The following is a 24,158-nucleotide window of genomic DNA, read 5'->3' as shown; positions in this document are numbered from 1 at the left end:
AAAATTGCTCAAATACAATCAAACATAAGAAAAATGAGATCAGTACTCTAAGTTGATTCTTATCTTATATAACATCACCATAATCTATTATCTATATAATAATAAATAAATTATTAAAAGTTTACTATAATAATAATAAAAATAAAAATTAATATATTATATTTTTTTAAATAAATTAATATTATACTTTGATTAATAATTTAGTTAGAATGTTCTAAAGCATCTACATTATACAAAATAATTGTTCGTCCAAATCTTGTTAAGTAATACTCCACATATTTTTAATAAGTGACGTTTTTCAATTTTATTTAAAATTAACATATTTATTAAAGTTTAAATAAAATAAATGGAATCGATTTAGTTATTATATACTTATAATATAAAAAAGTTATATTATTATTTTAGTATTTTTCAACAATTTATTTCAAATAAATTGTTTAGTAATTGTTAATTATTTAATATTTTAAGTTTTTATTCTCTAATAAACATTTATTTGAAATTCTTTTATTGATATGCATCTGCCTGTATATGAAATTCTTTTCTATATGAAAGATAATTACTAAGCTGGTGGTAAAAGATAATTTTAATATCTCTCAAAATTTTCTCTAGTTTCTAATTATTTATACATAGTTAGTGGTTATCTCTTGAAATTTCACATAAATTCTCTCTCAATGAAATTTGATCATATTATATAACATTTTTTATTTTACTTTATTATTTGTTTGATGTTAATTTCTTTGAACAATATTTCTTACGTTATTGGTTATACATAAATTATATATTGTGATAAAGGGGTTATTATCATGCTGACATTGAATGAAAATGACTTAATTATTAATGACTGTGATTTAAGTTTTTGTAACCATCTCATTGGATTTTGTAATGTACATAGATGCTTTATTATTGTATGAAATAATTTTTAATAATATAAGTTTATAATTTTATTTATGAATGTGTATCTTATTTCATTGAAAGTTAATTTCATTATTGTTGGTGAATATTTCTATCTTGTGAAGATAAAACCATGCACGAATATATATATATATATATATATATATATATATATATATATATATATATATATATATATATATATATATATCACTTCTTTAAAATAATTCATAATTCGAATTATTTTTTTTATTACGTTATATTTTTCTTAAATTAGATAATGAATTTTTAATAAATATATTGTATAAAAATGTTTATATCCAAAACATGCTAATAAATTAGTGACTATTTCGTGAATATTTATATTTCATCAAATAACAACTATATTAAAAAGCTTGCTAAAATTTATATATATATATATATATATATATATATATATATATATATATATATATATATATAGAGAGAGAGAGAGAGAGAGAGAGAGAGAGAGAGAGAGAGAAAGAATGAAATTAGAATAGTTAACATTTTTACAAACATTTATGGCAACAAGTATTTATTTCTCTAAGATAAATTCCTAAGTCCTTGTAGAATAGTTTTTAATTATTTAATGATATCTCATTTATTATTGGCTTAATTCTATTTAATAATTTTAATTCAGATCGATTATTAACTATCGTACTGGAAGAGAGAATATTTGTTGAAATCCTATAAACTTTTGAAATTTGAATAATGATGTTACGAGTGCACGGTTCAAAGTCAATTAAGGAAGATAATTGGTTATGACTATTCTTTATTCACATTAACTATCTTAGTTTTAAGAAACTAATTTACTTTGTTTCGTTTTTAAAAAAAAGGGAAAAGAATGCATTAGCAACTATTTGGTAACAACATTTTATAATATAATCTTAAAACAAAACAATTAAATTAAGAAGGATTTTTAGTATAAAACTAGTTTGAGACCCCTAAGCACGGACTATCCAATTGTTTTTGTTTATGCTATTGGATTATTTTCAATTTATTAATATATTTAATAGGAGGTATATTTACATAATAATTTTTTTAATTAAAATAAGTATTAAATTTTTAAATATATGTGCTTGTAAAACAATTTTAATTATACTTTTTTATATAAATATAAGATATAAGGGTATTATAGTTTGTTATATTTATTTTTAAAAATATCGATCTTCCTCTTTTATTTGTAATTGCGTGATTTAAATTTGAACATTTCAATGTTTAATGATATGAATATGGAAAATTACAAACTATTAGTTAAAATACGTTTTCAAGTATTAAGATATTTTGATAAATGTTGTAAAACTATAAGTTGTAATTTTAATATATGTCAAACTATTAGTTGTAATTTTAATAATAATTTTCAAATCTTATATAGATATCACATATTATCGAAAGTCTTTTCAAGTTACAGTTGACATTATCTGAAGGTGGAATATATATTTGAGTTTTTCAATTTAATTATAGATAGTGATATATTAGGAATTTAATTATTTGTTGTTAGTTATATTATTACCTTTGATTATAAAATTATAACTTCAAATTGCAACTCCCTCTTTTGCCTTTCATAATTATTATGATTTCGTAAGAAATCTTCGTTATTGTGCTACTTAGAATTAAAAATCCACTTCATACTAGTTATGGAGTGTACAATTTAAAAGGTGAGTGTTATTCTAACTCTACCATGATAAAGTTTAAGAGTTAAATTCTAGGTTGTATAATCAGAAATTTATGAATTGTAAGATCCCTAACCTAATTTTAAATCCAACATAGTTTCATAAATATGATCTGAATAAATAATTGAAAAAGTATTCTAGATTCCATCATCCCAAAATACATTACAAAATGTAAAGTTAAAAAATGTTAAGCAATATTGAAAATAAATAATTGTGGATTGTGCAATCCAAAATTTTTAATTTTGGCGTCCTTACAACATAATAATACAAAGGGTATTTTTTATATTACTCGTGCTTCATGGAGGTGTGTAGAAACAAACTATTTGGGTGTAGAGGAAACAAAAGTCTGTAGAAGTTTATTAGCTCCACATGTTTAATTAATTGCATTGTGGTTGTTAGTTGTTAGGTGTCTTTCTCTCGAGAATACTAAAGCATTCAAGTAGCTGTCCAATGATATTTGAAGAAGAAGACCATAAACTTATAGTTGAAGAAAGTTTCAATGAAAACTATCACAAGAATTGGAAAATAAATATATTTTTATTTCATTTTTTTTTATCGTTTTATGTAAAGACTTAGAAATTTAGTATTTTAAAAGTGATAGTGATTTAAAATTTGTGAAACTCGACTATTTTAATATTAATTTTTTTAATATAAATAGTTTTATTATGAACAAGTTTTATTATTTTAAAACACATCGTCCCTATAAACTACTTTTTTAGAATTCATTGACTTCTCTCTAGGAGTTCTCATCATATGTTCATATGATTGAAGAAGCAAGACCGTAGGAGTGATCCTCACGGCGAGCTCTTCAACTTAGACCAATCAGTTTTCCTGTTTAAGTAAGTTGAGTTTCAACCCCTTTTCTCTAGTCTTTTCTTATATTGGTTGTATGTGGGTCTGCTTAGCTTGCATGTGTCTTTTGGAGTCATTAGTTTGAGTCTTTGTTAATCAGTGGTTCTAATGATGTACCCTGATTGTGTTTGTAGGAGTAGATAGAGCTCCTGTTTTTGTGGAGCTGTCTTAGGCTTTTTATAGTGGTTTGGTCTTCTGTCAAGTAAAAGAAGCTAATTAATACTTTTAATTTAATTTATATTTATAGTCTGGGCTAAATATGTGAAATGTTATGAATATTGGTGATTTGATGTGATGAATTTCGGTTATCAATTTTTGGTTGAATGTTATTGGTCTTGGATGATTTATGATAATTAGGAATGATTGTTTAATTGAACGGAATTATGTTAAAGGGCTCTTGTGATATGGTATAAGTACTTGGATTCTTGAGTTTATAATTTTTGGTTTAGTATAAGGCAATTAAGAGGGAGTTGCTTGTGAAATTAAAGGTGTTTCCTTATCTAAACTTATGAGATTAAGGAAAGGATTTAGTGGTTTAGATGTTGGGTATATACATGACTAAAGGGTTATGATTTTGGGTGAAAAATGGAGGGTTAGAGAGGTGTTTTATATTTTTGACGTGGAGGTCTCTATAAAAGCCTTGTTGTAAAAACCTTGATCATTATAGTGCATTTTCTTCCTGGTGAGGAAGGAAACTGGATGTAGGCTTGGCCAAACCAGTATAAAAAGCAGTGTTTGATTTTTCTATCCCTACACTTTTACTTAATCGACTCTTTACTGCGTTTAATCAAATTTATTTTCGCTGCACTTAAAAATATTTTTCTTTGTGTTTCAAGAAAGTTTTTAAAGTCATCTACTTTGCTAAAAAGATTTAAAGAAAACATTGTTTTTGTATTTCACCAATTCACCCCTCTCTTGGTGTTGAAAATTAAGCCATTCTATTTTAACAATAATGATATTAAATAATATTGTAAATGAGGACATGATGAAAACAAGCTTGGATTGAAGCATACAAAGTGTTATATTCTTAAAGAGAAAACACCTCGACCAAATAGGGCAATATATAATATTATAATCTCCCAAAATGCAACAAATTGTTAGATTAGTCAAGTGCAACAAAAGATCTTATTAGAAAGGGAATTTTAAGCCTAACTCAACCCCACAAAACTTGATTGTAAGGTGAGGTTTGCACCTCACTTATATATTATAAATTGGCCTTATCTTTAGTCGATGTGAGAGTTTCAACACACCCCCTTTCATTCCGAGGTATAGACATCTCGAGCATGATAGTAGAATTAATGGGGGACTTCCAACCCCCCCCCCCCTTCACGTCAAGGTATAGACATCTCGTGTGTGAGAGTAGAAATTAATGAGTGGTACGATAGCGGCCCGACAACGGGTGGAAACATAAATTCCCACTTAGAACTCTCTAGGATAGGCTCTAACCATTGCTTTGATACCATATTAGAAAGTGGGTTTTTAAGTCTAACTCAACCCTACAAAACCAACTTGTAAGGTAAGGTTTGTACTCGACTTATATATTATAATTTGGCCTTATCTCTAGTCGATGTGGGAATTCCAACACATGCCCTTCATGCCGAGGTATAGACATCTCGAACGTGATAGTAGAATTAACGGGGTGGTCCAATAGCGGCCCGACAACGGGTGGAAATAGAAATGCCCACATAGAACTCGCTAGGATAGCCTCTATCTATGACTCTGATACCATATTAAGAAGTGGATTTTATGCATAACTCATCCCCACAAAACCGGCTTTTAAGATGAGGTTTGCTCGGTATAAACATCTCGAGCGTGAGAGAAGAAATTAATGGGTGGTTCGATAACGACTCGATAGCGGGTGGAACAGAATGCCTACGTAGATCTTGTTAGGATAGACTTTAAACATGGCTCTGATACCATATTAGAAAGTGGGTTTTAAGCCTAACACAACCCCACAAAACTGGCTTGTAAGGTAAGGTTTGCACCTCACTTATATATTATAAATTGGTCTTATCTCTAGTCGATGTGGGACTTCCAACACACCTCATTCATGACGAGGTACAGACATCTCGAGCGTGATAGCAGAATTAATAGGGTGGTCTGATAGCTGCCCGACAACGGGTGGAATAAAAGAATGCCCACATAGATCTCGCTAGGATAGACTTTAACCATGGTTTTGATACCATATTAAGAAGTGAGATTTAAGCCTAACTCCAACACACCCCCTTCACGCCAAGGTATAGACATCTCGTGCATGATAGTAGAAATTGGATGATCCGATAACGGTTCGATAACGAGTGAAATAGAAATGCTTAAGAAACAAGAAATATCGCTAGGAAAGGCTCCTACCATGGCTCTGAGACCATATCAAGTTAGACTTAAAGCCCACTTCTTAATATGGTATCAAAGCCATGGTTAAAGCCTATCCCAGCGAAATCTATGTGGGCATTCTTTTGTTCCACCTGTTGTCGGGCCGCTATCGGACCATCCTATTAATTCTACTATCACGCTCGAGATGCCTATATCTTGACATGAAGGGCGTGTGTTGGAAGTCCCACATCGACTAGAGATAAAACCAATTTATAATATATAAAGAAGGTACAAATCTCACTTTTCAAGTCGATTTTGTGGAGGTTGAGTTAGACTTAAAACTCGATCTCTAAATCTTGTGATCATCCACTCTTTTAAAAGATAATACAGAGGAGAGGACAAAACATTTTATATGAGTTGTGATGTTGGTTATGTCTTCTACATTATGCAAATAGGTTTTAGAAATCAATTGAAATTAATTTTATTTAAAAAAAAATAACTTTTAAATAATCTTATTAATATAAAATAATTGTAAGAATTATTTTATCCATAATTAAAATTTACCTCTAAAATTAACATTATATACAAATATTAATAACAGTAAAAAAATATTTTAATTTATTTTTAAATCATACAATTATTTTTAATATTATTTACAATATTTAATTATCTCTATTTTAAATGTGACACTAAAACACCATTAAATACATAAAAAAATTTAATGTTATTCAATTAAAAAAATATATAATTATTTTTAAAATTTTGAAAACTAAAATATAATACATGAAAGAAGAATTATTAATTTTATTTTTTGTGTATAAGTTTAAGAAATAAATATTTAACCTTTTTAATATTATGCAAGAACAATGAAATTTGAACACAAGGCTTTAAAATTATGCAATCTCCTCCTAGATAGATCGTACTAAATTTTACTCACAGTCCTTCCATAAGAAAAAAAAGTAAATAAAAAAAATATCTGCAAAAGAAAAAGGAAAACAGGGATTAAAAAGTAAATTAAAATTTACAAAAAGGCTTAATTAGACAAAAAAAATCAGTATAATAAGTTAAAATACAAGAGTTTGATTCCGTTCCAAAGTTACAGAAAAGAATTGTGTTGAATCCTCTGAATTGTGCTTTTCATTTCATTGGGGAATGTGTATGAGTATCCAATTTGGTTGGGAATATTAGAATAGAAAAATAGAAGACTGAGAACAGCAAAGCAGAGCACAAAACAATACAGAAAGAGGCTAAACCTAAAACCCTTCCTTCCCGCCCTCACTATGAGGAACAACAACACACCGAAACAGCCATCGACTGAGTGAGTGAGTGAAATGCAGAAACTGCTAAGCCCTTCTTCTTATTCTTCATCTTCGCTTCCCTTCTTCTCCATTCCTGTTCTCTCCTTTCCACAAGTTTCAAACTTTCTACCGATGTCAGCCGCGCCGCAGCCTCCAACTGCTCCGGCCTCTTCCTTCTCCGACAAGAAGAAGCCTTATGGAGCCCTCGTGCCCCATCTCTCTTCTCGCTATCCTTCGTTTTCTTCCAGTACTTGTTGTGTCTGTAGGCTGAGTCTAACCCCTACCCCTAACAGGACTAACACCCATATTCTCCTTAACCATTCTCCAAACCGCTCCTTGTTTTCGGCTTCTCACGGCTCCTTTTTCTCTCGCTCTCTTCGCGATTTTTCTGTCGAGAGCAACCACGCCAAGGAGAAGAGACCCTTTAGCTTGAGGTTAAATAGGAGGCAAAAGGGTCCTGCTACTTCTTCCTCTCCTTCTCCGTCAAATCCTGATTTGTTGGCCATCCCCGGTGTGGGTCCCAGAAATTTCAGAAAGCTCGTTCAGAAAGGTATCGCTGGTGTTGCTCAACTCAAGCAACTCTACAAGGATAAGGTCTCTCTCTCTTTCTCTATCTATCTATCTTAAAACCCGTTTCTTAGTTGCACATGCTGTTTTAGTGTTTCATGTTCATGTTGTTTGATGTACAACATTTTTTTTTTTTCATTCCAGAAAATCACTTTTGGAACACGTTTGAAATATATGTTTCTAGGAACATGGATAAATTTGTTTTCTAAATTATTTTTAAAAGTGATTCTATGAATGTTAAGATTTATCGGAATTATTTTGAAAATTGTCATACTAATCATAGGAGTCTACGTTCCTAACCCAAGATTCCTAGGAAATGTAAAGTAAATCTCATACTGAATGCTCCTTTTGTGTTTTTTTTTTCCGAGTTTCGCTCTGCTGAATATCTTCCAACTTATAGTATTATTTTTCAGCTATGAAGGAAGTATAAATAAATGTTTTTTGGGCTCATACTGACTATTTCGCAATTTTTTTTTTCTGTTTGTTTGGGTCATCTGCCGCAGTTCTTTGGCAAATCCAGTGACAAGATGGTTGAGTATCTGCAGAGTTCTGTTGGGATAATCCACAAGAACCATGCTGAAAGTATAACTACTTTCATCAAAAAGAGTGTCGATGAGGAGTTGGAAGAGAATTCCTCTTCGCAGCAGAAGAAGCGCTTAACATTCTGTGTTGAGGGTAATATCAGCGTTGGCAAGACTACCTTCCTTCAGAGAATTGCAAATGAAACGATTGAATTGCGTGACCTTGTTGAGATTGTTCCTGAACCTATTAACAAGTGGCAGGATGTTGGACCTGATCACTTTAATATTTTGGATGCTTTTTATGCGGAGCCACAAAGGTATGCCTACACCTTTCAGAACTATGTATTTGTTACAAGGGTGATGCAGGAAAGAGAGTCATCTGGTGGAATCAAGCCTCTTCGTCTGATGGAGAGGAGCGTTTTCAGTGACAGAATGGTGAGTGTTACACCTTTGGTATTCTCGACCCTCTCTTTAAATCCTCTCTGGCTGTTGATTGTCTATTGGTGTTGTTCCTTTCCTTTGATTTGGGGTGAGCGTGGTAGTTTACCTTTTTCCTCACTCACCGATGCAACTTCTTTTGGATGTCTTACAAAATAATAGCAAGCAACTACTGGACTTGAAGCCACATTTCCTTGCTTTTCTGTTTGGTTTTACTAGAGAGAAAGGGAATTCCTTTGCTGTATTTGTTTTTTCTATCTCACTAGTCACTCTTCAATTAAGGTTTTTGTGCGAGCTGTTCATGAAGCCAACTGGATGAATGAGATGGAGATCAGTATTTATGACTCGTGGTTTGATCCTGTCGTGTCTTCCTTGCCTGGACTTATTCCTGATGGTTTTATCTATCTTAGGGCAAGTCCTGATACTTGCCATAAGAGAATGATGTTACGGAAGAGAGAAGAAGAAGGTGGAGTCACCCTGGACTATCTCCGTGACCTCCATGAAAAGCATGAAAGCTGGTTATTTCCCTTCCAAAGTGGTAATCACGGAGTTTTAGCAGTCAATAAGCTACCCCATCATATTGACAACTCTTTACACCCTGATATAAGAGACCGTGTTTTTTATCTGGAGGGTGGTCACATGCATTCAAGCATTCAGAAGGTACAATATTAGGAAATCTCATTTGAATTTCTTATTTACCGGGGTAGATTGGCTTAACCCTTTTAACTACATACAGGTTCCTGCACTGGTTCTGGACTGTGAACCCAATATTGATTTCAGCAAAGATATTGAGGCAAAGAGACAGTAAGATAAACTTCTCTTATTCATATTTTTCCATTTTCCTTATGATGGAGTATGCCTTTTATTCCCTCAGACTTCTTTGCTTATGTTAGAATATTATGAATTTTATTGTCCCAAGGAGTTTTGTTATTTTAGGATTGATGTTGAGCTGAGCTTGTATTAGTGTATGCTATGTTCTAAACCCTTAAGTCCACATCTCTAGTATGAGGAGTTTATGTGGACTTCAACTTTCCCTCCATAATGGTTAGCTTTTGTAGTATGGTTCTTCATTGGTTCATATAAATTTATATTAGAGCCTTCCACCGTGTCTCTCCATTACAAATGAACAGCATATGTTGTGAAATTGTGATGCTGGTGATGCAGTCTTTACCTGGAATGGAACTAGACTAGTGCACAGCCTTGTTGTGTGTGAATGTAAACCGAGCCGCAGTGCATGGTGGAAATGTCGGATTTTAGATTCCATTTGTGAGGTATGGGACCTGAGCTCCTTATTGGAACTATGTCTACTCCCACTGCAATGGCTAAAACTTTTGCTGTTTGGTTTACAGAAGGGTTTTTGCTACTTGTTAAAATAATCAGAATTTACAACATTGTTTTTCCACTCTCATTGTATCAGAGACACAAAGGGAAAAGGCAAAGGTTAATGTGTTATTTTACATGAATTGAAACTTTTAAATATTGAGGATACTGGTAGTTTTATAGGGTCTTTGGCATTTGTAAGTGCGCTTAAGTGTTCAGAAACCATGTACATACACAATTATAATTAATACACGTCGAGCAATTTTTGTGCTAAATTGGTACACAACTTTTATGGTGGTTGTGCGCATGAATTGTATGCATTAGTCATCAGGTAACTGGTAAATAGAGCACCTGGGAAAAATAATTACTTTCTCTGAAGCTATAAACTTGTGGTCAATGCCACAATTAAAAATTCTTTATTCACCTGCTGCAGACACTAAACGGGTTTGATTCACTTGCCTTGTTTTTATGTGTATCGTCAGATTGTTTCATCCCCAGATTATTGTTTCATGCCAATAATGGATCTGCAAGCAGGACTATTTGGTAATCAACAAGTGGATCTGGGCTAAATTTCTTAGCGGCTTAGTTTCTGAGTCCTTCTGCTATTAGGCATAATCCCCAAACTATCCATGCAACTTTTGCAGTTATTTAAGTTAATGTCACTCTTCCATCGCAAATGTTTAACTTGTCACTGGTTCTTTATAATAATGGTTGTGGTGAGTGAAATGTTACGTTTTCTGTAATTGATATATCTGGAAGTAAAGATAACCAAGGTCACCTTTAACAAGTAAAATTCTTGTGATTTTACAGTACTAGCTTTTAGAATTCCATTGGTGACAGATTTATGCATGAAAATATATTGAACTAAAATTATTTTTCAATGGATCCTTAATGCATTGGAACTTATTGTTTGTGTGGAGCAGATATGCTCGGCAAGTTGCAGAGTTTTTTGAATTTGTGAAGAAAAAGCAAGAGGTTCCATCGAAGGAAGGTGTTGGAGATGCGAGAAGTAGCCAAGGCCAATCACAGGTGCTGCTACCTCATGAGGGTGGACTGTGGCTACCAGATGGAAAGCCTTTTCCCCAGGAAGCGCTCAAACCTTTGGACTTCAGACGAACAATGTCATTCATGTCTGGCTAGTGGCAGCTAAACTTTGTTGACGTGTTCACGTTTTTTCTTGCATGTAAAGATTTTGTAACTCCGGACCTTGACTGATGTAAAATAGTGGTGATGTTTATGGTTGCCTGACGTTTTCCTGACACGCTAGTCTTTTTGTGATTAGAAAGGTTCTCTTGAGCCTATAAGATATGAACAATGAGATTGGGTTAGATATGTCTCGTTAATTGTCATCAAGTATATGATATAACTTTTTCAGACGATTGAGTATAGTACATTGTGAACAATGAGCACGAAATTGGGTTTGATATGTCTCGCTAATTATCACTAATGCTTTGAAAAACGAGACCCCAGATTACGAAAAACCAAAAGAAAGTCTTCGTTCAACTTTCCTCTCTTATACGAAGAAAGAATTGCGGGAAAGTATGTTTTTTTCAACTTTTATAAATTTAATTTCATAATTGATTAACAAATAAATCTAATTGATTACTATCAAATAAAATATAGTAAATCAAATAATAATAATAAAAAAAATAACTAATAATAATAATAAAATAAATACATAATAATATTAATAAAATAAATAAATAATATAGAAATAATATAAGCACAATAATAATAAATATAAATAATATAATCTTCTACTTTTTATCGATTAAAATATTTTTCTAATCTATTACATTTATCACATCTCATTAAATTTTGATTTCAAGTCTCTTCATTTTTTTAAGATTTTTTTTTCTTAATTTAAACATCTTCATTCTCCAAATTCATACTCCAATTCACAGACAAACCGAGTCTAACTTTTTCTCAAACGATAATGTGTTTTGTTGTGTAAATCTTACATTCTCTATGACCATGCTTAGTGGTGAAGAATTATTGTGAAATACACGTCAAATTTGTACAATGTTCCTATAAGTTATTGCCAATCATGTTGGTTTCCTATATTTCCATGTATATTGGTCAATAGATTATGCCCTAAGCATAACTAATTATGATGATTTTGTTGGGGTAAATTTTCTTAAAATATAAAGACAATCAATTATGCTACTAATGAAAATTAACCAACCATTTCTTTCTCAGATCTGTTAGTATAGTTTACAAATGTAGGTTTACCTACGATTTCTTATTCTCTTTTGAAATTGTACAACTGACAGTTTCTATAACAACTATAGCAAACTCCATCTGTAAATACACATTATACCATAAATCTAAGTGTGATACAATAATAAAATTATCATGTTCAATTCTTCTCTCTTTTTGTTCAGTTTCTCTAAGATGGTATCTAGAAATTTTTCTTCACAAGTCCAAATTCTTAATGTTCGTTATTGTTTTCTTCCTTGTTCGAGTTGAGATTCGTGCATTGTTAGTGATTCATAAACATCCCCACTTCACGTTTTCATTTGGTGATACGTTCTCGATTTAGCTTGAGTTGAGATTTCAATTGGTGAGTTGTTCCAATTCTGGCTCGCGATTGGTTCAGATTTGTTAATTCAAGGTTTTTATCGGTGAATTGGCTTAGATTTGGCTCGTGAATGCTTCTCCTCATGTGTTTTGCATTTCAATCGGTCAATTGCTAATTGTTCCTAATTTTCTCTGCTCAATTGTGCTTGCATTGGTGATTTGTGCTTTATGTTAGGTAATTGTGCTTGCATTTGGCTTTGCAAAAATTTATCTCACTTTGCTCAACTCGTCCTAGCTGTGCATCAAGTGAATTACTGATTTTCTGGTTTGTTTTCGCTTAGCGTTTTCTCTTTTCACTTAGCGCTCTTCATCATTTTGCTTGCCATGGCTTTTACTTTGTTTCCTATATCTATTGCTGAGAAATTTTATGATTCTAATTACTGATACTTGCGTCAATACGTTGACCCAGTAATTAAGTCACATAAACTGCATCGTTTTGTTATTAATCCATTGGTTCCATCTAGATATCTTAATGAACATGATTGTGCCACTGACATAGTTAATCCTTAGTATGGGGCTTGAGAGGTTCAAGATCAAACTTTGGTGGTGTGGCTTTAGTCTACTCTCTCAAAATTTGTTTTATCTCAAGTTCTTGGATGCACTCATTCTTATGAGATTTGGGAGAAGGTTCATTAGAATTTTAGCCTTCAGACTAAGTCTCATGCGAGACAACTTCGTACAACTATGCGAGCTGTCAAACCTGATTCATAACCAAGGGAGAATTACTTTCTTAAAAATAAGCACTATGTTGATGAATTTGCTGGAGTTGGAGTTCCATTCAAACATGAAGAACATGTTGATGCCCTTTTGAAAGGACTTTGTTAAGAAAATGTTTTAGGAGTGTTTTATTTTTAATTTAATTGAGTCAATTGTTTTCTTATTTTTAGGATTTAGTTAATATTTTAATTATGGGTTGGAGTAGTGGATTAAAATTAGGATAAAAGTGTTAATGGGTAGTTACTTTTTCAAGTTTTAAATATTGTAACGTTTCTCATTATTTCACAATCAATTATACAGAAGCATTTAACTTCAAGCATGCTATTGTTTTGATTCTAAAAAACCAACAATTGGTATCGAGAACCTTCTTCTTGAGGGACCTATGAGAGAAAAATTTAAAAGCATGGAAGAAGATTCAAGTTCTTCTGCAATAACACAATCAGTCTTCAATGGTGAAAATTATCAAATTTGGGCGGTACGAATTGTAACGTCCCAATTTTCAGGGTGTCACAGGTTATTCAAAAATCGGTAAAAATTTCAAACTTTAACATAATGCGGAAAGGTACTTTCGAAATCTCAATATTTAAACGTGCATAAAACATAATAGTTTCAAAACACTTGTCCAATGAAAATAACGAAGGAATTAAAATAACTTCAATTACATTGTCTCAAAGTTCAAAAACAATAACTGTAAATAAAATCTCAAGTTTGTCCCCCGTCATCTCTCGAATCTATCATGTCTCAGCACCATCTGCAACATCATCTGCTCACGTATAACATCACACATCATACGATCATCGCATTCACATGAACACACACAAACATGTATGGGTAAGCTACCGATAAAACAATCATAATAACATAATACAAACATATTGATTAAATCCACAACAATCAAACACCCCATACATAATAGTAATAACAATAGAATTCCTAATCCTCTAACATAACAATTCAATTAAACGAATTACTTGCTCCCCGATCCTCGATCCTCATCATAGGTACACCACCAACATGATTATCCCAATCATAAATCACACTGTGAGCATAACCAAACCATGAACTCTAACATGACAAGACTCAGTCACACTCCTGTACCTTACCTCACCGACTGTAGCCGCTTCTACAGTCCCATTTGTAGCTTCCCCATACAGATACACTCGAGTCATCCTTCTTTTGGCTTCAGAACTGTTCCCCTATCACACAAGGCTGAACATCTATCCCCTTCACCAAAGAAGATTCAACACTCGAATTCCATTCTCTTTTCTACAACTAATTGCCAAAGAGAATGTCACCCTCTTTTCAACAACCAATGCCAAAGAGAGTCATACCCTTTTCAACAACCAATGTCAAAGGGAATATCCCTCCCTTTTCAACAACCAATACCAAAGGGAGTCACCACTCTCTTTTCAACAACCAATGCCAAAGAGAGTACCTATCCGCAGATAGAACCAGGATTTACTAGGTACAACAAGTAGACCTCATCTTCCACTCTCATGCTCATCAATCACATACCAAGGTACATCCCAACACTCACACATCCTCCAATCTCATCCACAAGTAAAATCTAACCTTAAACAGAACCCCTAAACTCATTCTCTGATTCTCATCACGTTCTACAACTTCTCCAAAATAGAGTAGCTTATTCGAGACTGTTTTCTCCCAAACTAGACCTCTGATTGACGATCCGAACGATCAAAATGAAGAAACATATGTCTGGAACCTACTGTCCAAAAATCAGTCCGATCCAACGGTGAACGCCTTCGAAATGATGAAAACACCAGTGCAGATTTTGTGATATGCGGAAATACTTTCCTCTTTTCGTTTAGGCTGTTTCTCCCAACGTGGACCTCCAATTGACGATCCGAACGGTCAAAATGAAGAATCATATGTCTGAAACCCACTGTCCAAAACTTAGCCAAATCCAACGGTGAACGACTTCGCAACGTCGAAAACACCAGTGCAGATTTTGTGATATGCGGGAGTGACTTCTTTTCTTTCCTTTAACCCAATACTTACAACATATATTTGCATGAAAACCCCCCATAAATCATAACTTTATTCTCCCTTAACATCAAACCCTTTGTTGAGATAACCCAACAACTATACATACATTCATAGGAAAAACCCAACACAAATATTACATAAACCCTATGCCCATGCATACATAAACCCTTACCCAACAAGAGCAACATACAACCATAATCATAATCATATAAACATATATCAACAAGGATTATTAATCAAATAACCAAGAACACATATATCATACAACAATTAACAAACAAAGATAAGCTTCCCATACCTTAGCCAATCCTAGGGCTTTATCTAACTTCAAAAATACAACAACTCTTCCCTTGCACTAGGTTTTCTGTAACTCTTCCTCTTCTCTCCTAGAAACATCTCTTCTCTCCCTTAACTCTCTAATTTTCGTTTTTGGATTTTAGGGTAGCAATATGCAGCCCCTTTTACTCTTCTCCATTTTATCTTTTTCTATTCTATCTCTATCTTTTTAATTAAAAATAATATCTTTCACTTAATCTATAAAACCACAAAGATTTCCTTTCTTATTTTATTTTATCTAATATTTAAACTATCAATAACCACCCAATAGCTCAACGATTCACATAATCTTTCTATTTTGTTTCAGATTTTATTTTTATTCCTTTTTCTTTCTACACTTCCTTAACTTAATGTCCACACCACTTAATGAGGGTATAAGACTCTTTTACCTTGGGCCCCAAAATAAAAATTAAACCCAAAAGTTTACTTTAACTCTCTGGGTGTTGCTCCTTCCACCACCACCCTATACTTCCTCCACCTCCCCACATTATTTTAAATACAATTATATCCTAATCTTTTACCTTATTTTAAATAATTTGAAACCCTAATTTTACTTTCCCAGCATCCACTCACGGAACTCTCTTCCCCTTTCCCCATTTTCGTTTCACCTCCCCACCTCCCGCACTTCCATTCCTTTTTCTTCCTAGTTTTTTTTGGTTTGAAAGCTTCCATTGTCGCCGTGGTGTGAAGGAGCGTCACCGCCATGGTGTGGAGGAACATCAAGGAGCGTCCAGAACATCAACCAGCGTGAGGAAGTATACATTAATGGAGGTGACATCCTTCAACGGATGTCCCCTAATAAAACAAACCCTAAAATAAAAAACGTAACCTTTAAACGGAGGTGACATCTTCAACGGATGTCAACATCCGTTTAAGGTAAAACGGATGTCGACATTCGTTTTTCATTAAATGGATGTTGACATCTGTTGAAGGATGTCACCTCCGTTTAAAGGTTACATTTTTTATTTTAGGGTTTTATTTCAAGATTTATTCGAATACGCACCTGGAGGAAGCACTCCACGCACTGCACCACGAGAGCGACACTGCACCACGAGAGGGAGACTGCTTGATAATTCTTTCCACCACCACCAACCTTTGCAACTTGTAGTATCTCACAACGACGAAAGAAAGAGAGGAAGAAATATAATGTTAAAATGAAAGAAAAGTATTTTACTCATGTACGGGATTAGAATAGGTTATTAGTGAAATAGGTTGTGAATGGGTAAAATTAAAAAATAATAACCTTAAAAATAAAATTTTACTAAGGAACAAAATAGTAAAGGGGAGGTGGAGGGAGAAAAGTGTGGTGGTGGAAGGAGCAACACCCTAACTCTCTTTCTTTCTAAAATTTGGCCCACACCTATTAAATCTCAAATCACCCTTCTATCATATCATATTGGTAACAACACACCACACAAATCATCATGATAAAAACATATCAATCATGTGCTCTACTCAATAATAACATTAAATAATAACATAATAATTGTAATTATAGAAAACATTATATAATCAAACAACAATTACTAATAATAATGTCCAAGTTCCATAACCACATTATTCCCTAATTACCACATTTTCCTAGGGTCTTACACGAATGGAAGCCTACCTAGAAGCTCTGGATCTATGAGAGATAGAGGATTATGAAATTCCAGCGCTACATGGCAATCCAACGATGACTCAAATCAAGAATCACAAAGACGAAAAAACTAGAAAAGCTAAGGCAAAGGCATGCCTCTTTGCTACAGTTTCACCAACAATTTTCACTCGAATCATGTCTCTAAAGTCAGCCAAAGCCACATGGGATTATCTCAAAGAAGAATACGATGGAGATGATTGAATCAAAGGCCTGCCGGTGTTGAATCTCATTAGAGACTTTGAATTACAAAAGATGAAGGAATCTGAAACTATCAAGGAGTACTCTAAAAGCCTTCTGAGCATAGCAAACAGAGTAAGATTGCTTGGTTCAGAATTTAAAGACTCTCGTATTGTTGAAAAAATTCTAGTTACCGTAAAAGATTTGAAGCTACCATAACCACATTAGAAAACACTAAGGATATGTCCAAGATCACCTTGGCAGAGTTGCTGAATTCCTTGCAGGCATAAGAACAACGAAGGGCTATGAGAGAAGAAGGCTTTCTTGAGGAAGCCTTGCTTGCTAAACATGAAGACAGTTGGAAAAACAAAAGAAGGAACCAACAACCAAATAGAGAAGGTGTTGTTAGAAATGAAAGTAAAGCAAGAAGCTCTAAGGGAAAGTATCCTCCTTGCAAGCATTGCAACAAGATAGGTCATCCTCCATTCAAGTGCTAAAGAAGGCTTGACGCTAAATGCACCAAGTACAATCAACTTGGGCGTGAAGTTGTCATATGCAAGAACCAAACTCAGTAGTAGGAAGAAGATGCTCAAATTGCAAATGAAAGGGAAAAGCTTTGCTCTAAAACCATTGGAGGAGGAGCAAGCTCTTTTCTCACTCAAGGAAAATATGACAAGAATCTGACACAAGAGGCTAAGACATCCTCATCATATGTTGGGTGCAAAGAGTTTCTCTTGTTTTGCAGCAATGGTTGCAACATTGGTTTTGATCCTTCTCAATGTGGCTGTGGTTTACCATGGAGGCAAAACAAATTCTTTCATCAGAAAGGTCGATAAAGCTGAGAACATGCCGCTTCAAAGTGATGTATTTGCTGCCCTTTCTATACTTGGAATGAATGTGATTTGTCAAGCTAAATATGGGATGGGAAAGATTGCTATTTTTATTCTTTCTACACTTCAGCAAGTTGATCCTGTTCCTGGTCAAGTTGCAGTTCTTGTTCTTTGCCACACAAGAGAACTGGTTATTAGATTTGCCATGAATTTGAGAGATTCAGAACATATCTTCTTGATATAAAGGCTGTTGTTTTCTATGGTGGCGTCAATATCAAGGCTCAAAAAGAATTGCTCAAGAATGAATGTCCTCATATCGTTGTTGGAACACCTGGGATGATTCTTACTCTGGCTAGAGATAAGGACCTTGGTTTAAATAACGTGAGGCATTTCATACTTGAGGAGTGCAACAAGATGCTGGAATCACTTGATATGAGAAGAGACGTCTAGGAGATTTTCAAATTGACTCCTCATGATCAACAAGTGATGATGTTTTCAACCACACTTAGTAAAGAAATACAGTAAAAAATTTATGCAAGATATGGAAATTTATGTTGATGACGAAGCAAAATCGATCCTTCATGGACTTTTGCAGCTCCTAAAGCAAGGAGGGAGTATTAAGAAAATGCTTTAAGAATGTTTTTTTTTTAATTTAATTGAGTCAAAGTTTATTCCTTATTTTTAGGATTTAGTTAATTTTTTAATTATAGGTTGGAATACTGGATTAAAATTAGGATAAAAGTGTTAGTGGGTAGTTACTTTTTCAAGTTTTAAATATTGCAACGTTTCTGATTATTTCACAATCAATAATACATAAGCATTTAGCTTCATACATGCTACTATTCTAAAAAGCCAACAAACTTCCATATGATTATGCTCCTATTGTTTCTGTAATTGAAAGCAAGAAACACACACCTTATATTAATGAGGTTGAAGCTTTCTTGTATGGTCATGAAACAAGGTGTAATCGTTATGTGGAAGAGACTTAAAGTTTTAGTTACACTGTGATAGGTTTCTAAACACGAAACCTAATCAAGGAACACCCTCACACACTCTCACACCAGTATAACAGAAAGAATGAGATGAATATTATATTATTCACAAAAAAGAATAGTCTGTACAGTCAAGATACAGGGGCATAATCCCCTTCACATGTCTAAGCGCCTGTCAACAATCAAAGTTTCAAAAAGCTCCTTTTTAACTATACAAACAAACTATTTATACAACCTCTTTTCCCGCCCTTCCTAACTGTTAGAATCACTTAGGTTATAAATGCAAATGTTAAGTATTCTTCTTTCTTCTTTCGTACACCCTCCATTACCTATCATTATCCTCCGCCTGAAGCTCAACCTTGTCCCCAAGGTTGAAATCTGGGTATTGATCCCTGATGGTCACTTCATCTTCCCATGTCGCCCCATTTTGACCACCTTTATGCCATATTCTATTAACAATTGTTGCACTCTCTCCTCCCTTTTCTGTATTTCTCTTTTTCCCAGAATTCTGACTGGCCAAAATGAGGGCTCATCTTCCTGCAAATCTTTTGGCAACTCCTTCTCCACCCTCTGCTCTCCTATTGCCTTCTCCAACTGCGATACATGAAACACCGAATGTATGCGCGCTGTCTTTGGTAACTGGAGCTTGTAGGCCACCTCCCCCACCTTTTGAATAATCTGGAATGGCCCAAAGTAGCTAGCCGCCAACTTCGGGTAAAGTCTGGTTGGCATTGAGGTCGGCCTGTGTGGTCTTATCTTTAGATATATCCAATCTCCAACATTGACATTCGCAGGTCTTCTTCCTTTATTGGCCTGTTTCACCATCAACGCTTGAGCCCTCTCTAAATGAAATTTTAACTGCCTCATAGCTTCATCCCTGGTTTGCAATTCCTGACTCACAGCCTCCACTAAAGAATCGTCTGGTATAAACCTATGCAAGGAAGGAGAAGATCTCCCATATACTGTTTCAAAAGGGGTACACCTTATTGCTCCTTGATAATTGGTACTGTACCAATACTCAGCCCATGGTAAAACTGTAATCCACCCTTTGGGTTGCTCAAAATAGAAACACCTTAAATAGCCCTCTAACACTCGGTTTAGCACCTCCGTTTGCCCATCAAATTTCAGATGGTATGTCGTGATCATCTTCAATTGAGTGCCCTGCATTTTGAACAACTCTTTCCAAAAAAATACTTAGAAACAAGGGGTCTCTGTCGCTTACAATGGAAATGGGTACTCCATGCAGCCTGACTTTTTCCTTAACAAATATGTCTATAATAGTACGAGCCGAATAAGGGTGCTTGAGTGGCAAGAAGTGTCCATACTTGCTAAGGCGATCTACCACAACCTAGATAGCATCATAGCCATGTGATTTAGGCACCTCACTATGAAGTCCATGCTCAAGTCTTCCCAAATAGCATTCGGTATCGGTAGAGGCTATAAGAGTCCTTGTGGAGATGAGGACAAGTATTTGTGCTGCTAACAGACCAGATAGCTGGCAACAAAATTGATCACATCCTTTTTCATGCCAATCCAATACAAGGATTGAGCTACCTTGCGATACGTCTTATACACCCTGGAATGTCCCTCAGTCTGAGTTAAGTGAAACTTTGCAATTAATTTGGGAACCCATGGTGATCGAGCTGAGATCACTAGTCGACCCTTATAGTGCAACCTTTCCTGTTCTAGAGTATAAGCTAGGTGAGTGTTCGAGTCCCTTCTAATGTCATCTACCACCTTTGGTAAGATCTTATCCTCCTCCACTTCCTTCACAATTTCCTCAAAATCTTACCAATATGGTCTGGCCACTACACATAGCTCATTCTCCTCATCGTTATTCCCCTCATTCTTCCAAGACAAAGCATTTACTACTTTATTAGTAACCCCCACCTTGTATACTATCTCAAAATCATACCCCAGCAACTTGGCGATCCAATTCTGCTAATTTTGAGTGGTAATGCGCTGTTCTAACAGATATCAGAGGCTCCTTTGGTCGATGTGTACGACAAATCTCTGCCCTAGCAAGTAGGGCCTCCAATATTGTATGGCCATGACTAAGGCCATCAATTACTTCTCATAGATGGACTTCTTTAGCGTTCCTTCAGATAGGGCCTTACTGAAAAAGGCAATTGGTTTCTTCCCTTGGGTAAGGATTGCTCCAACTCCACTGCCAGACGCATCACACTCTATGTGAAAGGGCTGACTAAAATCTGGTAAAGACAGTACTAGGGCAATAGTAATGCCCTTTTCAACTTGCTCAAAGCCTCTTTTGCCCTCTCGTTCCACGAGAACTCCCCCTTCTTCAACAATTCGTCAAAGACTTGGCAATTTTTCCATAATCCTTGACAAACCTTCTATAATAGCCAGTCAACCCTAGAAATCCCCTTAAGTCCTTTTATTGTTTTAAGCCTCTCCCAGTCTAACACTACCCTCACCTTCTCCAGATCCATCTGCACTCCCTTATCGGATATAACATGCCCCAAATACTTGATTTGAGTTCGTTTGAACTCGCATTTCTTCCTATTTGCCACCCATTTATTATGTTCCAACGTCCTCAATACTTCCCTCACATTCTTAAGATGTTCCCCCCATGATTGGCTATAAACCAATATATCATCAAAGAACACCAAGACAAACTTCCTCAGATAGGGTTGTAAGAGGTTGTTCATAGCACTTTGGAATGTGGAAGGCACATTGGTAAGGCCAAACGGCATTACCATGAACTCATAGTGACCTTTATGAGTTCTAAATGCGGTCTTCTCGATGTCTCTTTCCCCAATTCGAATTTGATGGTAGCCCGCCTTCAAATCAACCTTAGAGAAATAGCTAGCCCCCCTCAACTCATCCAACAACTCTTCAATTACTGGTATAGGAAACTTGTTCGGAACTGTGGCACGGTTTAAGGCCCTATTAACTAATATGATCGGGCTCGAGTACGGGCTATTACTCAGCCTGATAACCCTAGTTCTAAGCATCTCATCCACCTATTGCTCTATTTCTCCCTTCATCACGTGAGGGTATCTGTAGGGTTGACATTAACCGGAACAGTCCCCGTCTTGAGTAGTATGTGGTGCACCATGCCTTGGTCAAGCGGTAACCCGACAGGTTTAGTGAATACCCCTCTGTATTGATTCAACAATTGTTCCATTTCCCAGCCTTGTTCCTCTATTAAGCTCTGGCAGTTCTTAAAACTCTCATCCATTTCTACCGTTCCCAACTCCTAAACTAGCAACCACGCCTCTACTTCACTCATCTCGAGCAAGGCTCGCGGTTCCACCATCTTCCTTTCCAGTGTTGGGTCCCCTTTCACCATTACCTTTCTCCCCTCTTGATGGAACACCATGGTTAACTTGCCCTAGTCTAAAACAACCTCCCCCAATTTCTCCAGCCATTCCACTCCCAATACCCATTTCGAACAAATAGAATCGTTTTATAATCTTCATTTCCCCTACATTTATCATCACTCTTTCACAACGACCCTTGGTTCTTTTCTTCTAGCCATCTCCCAGGCTTACCAGATAAGGAGGGGGTGACTTCTATTGATGGAAGCCTCCCTAGGATTGGAACTCGCAAGTTGCAGCTCCAAACAACAAGCAAAGTAGGTGCAGCGGAATGGAAGTAGATGAAAGGTGTTTTGGTGTGTTTTTAATGGAAGGAGTGTGTGTAGAGACCTCTCAGCTCAAAAGGCCTTCCTACTATGGAAGGAGGCTAGAGGAAAGGGTAGAGAAAGTGAAAACGCCCAAATCCCACACCAAGATCCATGACTCAGCGTCCACTATCTTCAACAGTGCTTCTGGTTTTACCAGCTGTCTCGACAGAGCTGGGTCCCCCTTTATAGTCATCTTCTCGCCCTCAACGACATACTTCATGGACATCTCTCTCCAGTTGATCACGACTTCCCCCAATTTCGCCAACCATGCGATTCCCACTATCACATCGACACCCCCTAGTTCAAACACGTACAATTCTTCCTCCACGGTGACGTCTCCCAACTTTAATCTAACCTTCTCGCAGTGTCCGCTCGTCAATTTTTTATGCCCATCACCGAGGCTCACAGCGTATGAAGGTGTGTTTGTCACCGACAATCCCAATTCCTCCACCACGTTCCAACTAATGAAGTTGTGGCTGGCCCCGCTATCGATGAGGACTACCACCCTCTTTTCCCCAATCAAACCGATCAACTTCATGGTTTTGGGAGGCGTCAGCCCCTCCGCCGAACACGCTGACAACTCCATGGGCTTCATTTCCGGGTTCGTATCTTCAACCGTCTCTTCCTCCTCGTCCTCCGCTAACAACAAAACTCTTAAGCTTTTCTCCGAACATTGATGACCCGGAGCAAATGGGCCCGCAAAGCACCTACCTTCTTGAGTAGTATGTGGTGCACCGAAAGCACCTGCCTTCTTCCCTCCTCTTCAGAAACTCGGGATAAGGTAAGTTTCTTACCATTCTTCCCCTGCTATCGCCTCCCGTTGTGGTATTACCTCTCGCATTGGTGTTACTCGTCGTCGATGATCCTTTCCTTCTGGTCGTACCAACTCCCTCTGCCCCACCGGTCCGCGTCGCGAAGTTACGATCACCGTTGCTTCTAACGATCGTCGAAGCGACTCGCGTGCCCACGGAATTCACTTTCACCCCGTTCCAGACTCCTCCGCGTGCTCGGTTCATTGCGTCTTCAACATCCCTCGCAACCCTTATCGCGATCATCAAATCTGGAGGATCTTGGATTCGTACTTGGCCTTTGATCTCTTCTCGTAACCCCGCTAGAAAGAATCCCAATATCATCTCCTCTGATAGCCCTTGGGTCTGACCCAAAAGTATCTCAAAACTCCTAACATATTCCTCCACCGTCCCATCTTGCCTCAACGTTGCCATCTGTTCGTACACGGTCCCCCTGAAACCACCTCTGAAGCGATTAATCGGCCCAACTTTTAATCCCAACCAAGAACGGTTCTTGGTTTTTTCCCTCCAATATTTGAACCAATAACTCAC

General features: G+C 35.6%; 1 protein-coding gene and 1 pseudogene across 1 annotated transcript; both read left to right on the top strand.

Annotated features, from left to right (window-relative positions):
• Positions 1 to 6,885: 6,885 nt before the first annotated feature.
• DNK (P-loop containing nucleoside triphosphate hydrolases superfamily protein) lies at positions 6,886 to 11,267 on the top strand. Its single transcript, XM_047298011.2, has 5 exons — positions 6,886 to 7,639; positions 8,116 to 8,568; positions 8,854 to 9,231; positions 9,308 to 9,375; positions 10,815 to 11,267. Exons 1-5 carry the CDS (start codon positions 7,079 to 7,081, stop codon positions 11,029 to 11,031), a joined length of 1,677 nt encoding a protein of 558 aa, XP_047153967.1. The 5' UTR covers positions 6,886 to 7,078; the 3' UTR covers positions 11,032 to 11,267.
• A 6,971-nt stretch (positions 11,268 to 18,238) lies between these two features.
• Positions 18,239 to 18,811, top strand: LOC124825412 (DEAD-box ATP-dependent RNA helicase 15 pseudogene; annotated as a pseudogene).
• Positions 18,812 to 24,158: the final 5,347 nt, after the last annotated feature.

Source organism: Vigna umbellata, chromosome 3, assembly GCF_029865625.1.
Source record: "Vigna umbellata cultivar VRB3 chromosome 3, Vumbellata_1.0, whole genome shotgun sequence".
Taxonomy (NCBI): Eukaryota; Viridiplantae; Streptophyta; class Magnoliopsida; order Fabales; family Fabaceae; genus Vigna; species Vigna umbellata.
This window is presented reverse-complemented; position numbering and strand designations above follow the sequence as displayed.

Coding starts and splice junctions, on each gene's coding strand:
- DNK (XM_047298011.2), top strand. CDS start 7,079: ATGCAGAAACTGCTAAGCCCTTCTTCTTATTCTTCATCTTCGCTTCCC. Junction 8,569..8,853: donor GCGTTTTCAGTGACAGAATG/GTGAGTGTTACA, acceptor TCTTCAATTAAG/GTTTTTGTGCGAGCTGTTCA. Junction 9,376..10,814: donor GATATTGAGGCAAAGAGACA/GTAAGATAAACT, acceptor TGTGTGGAGCAG/ATATGCTCGGCAAGTTGCAG.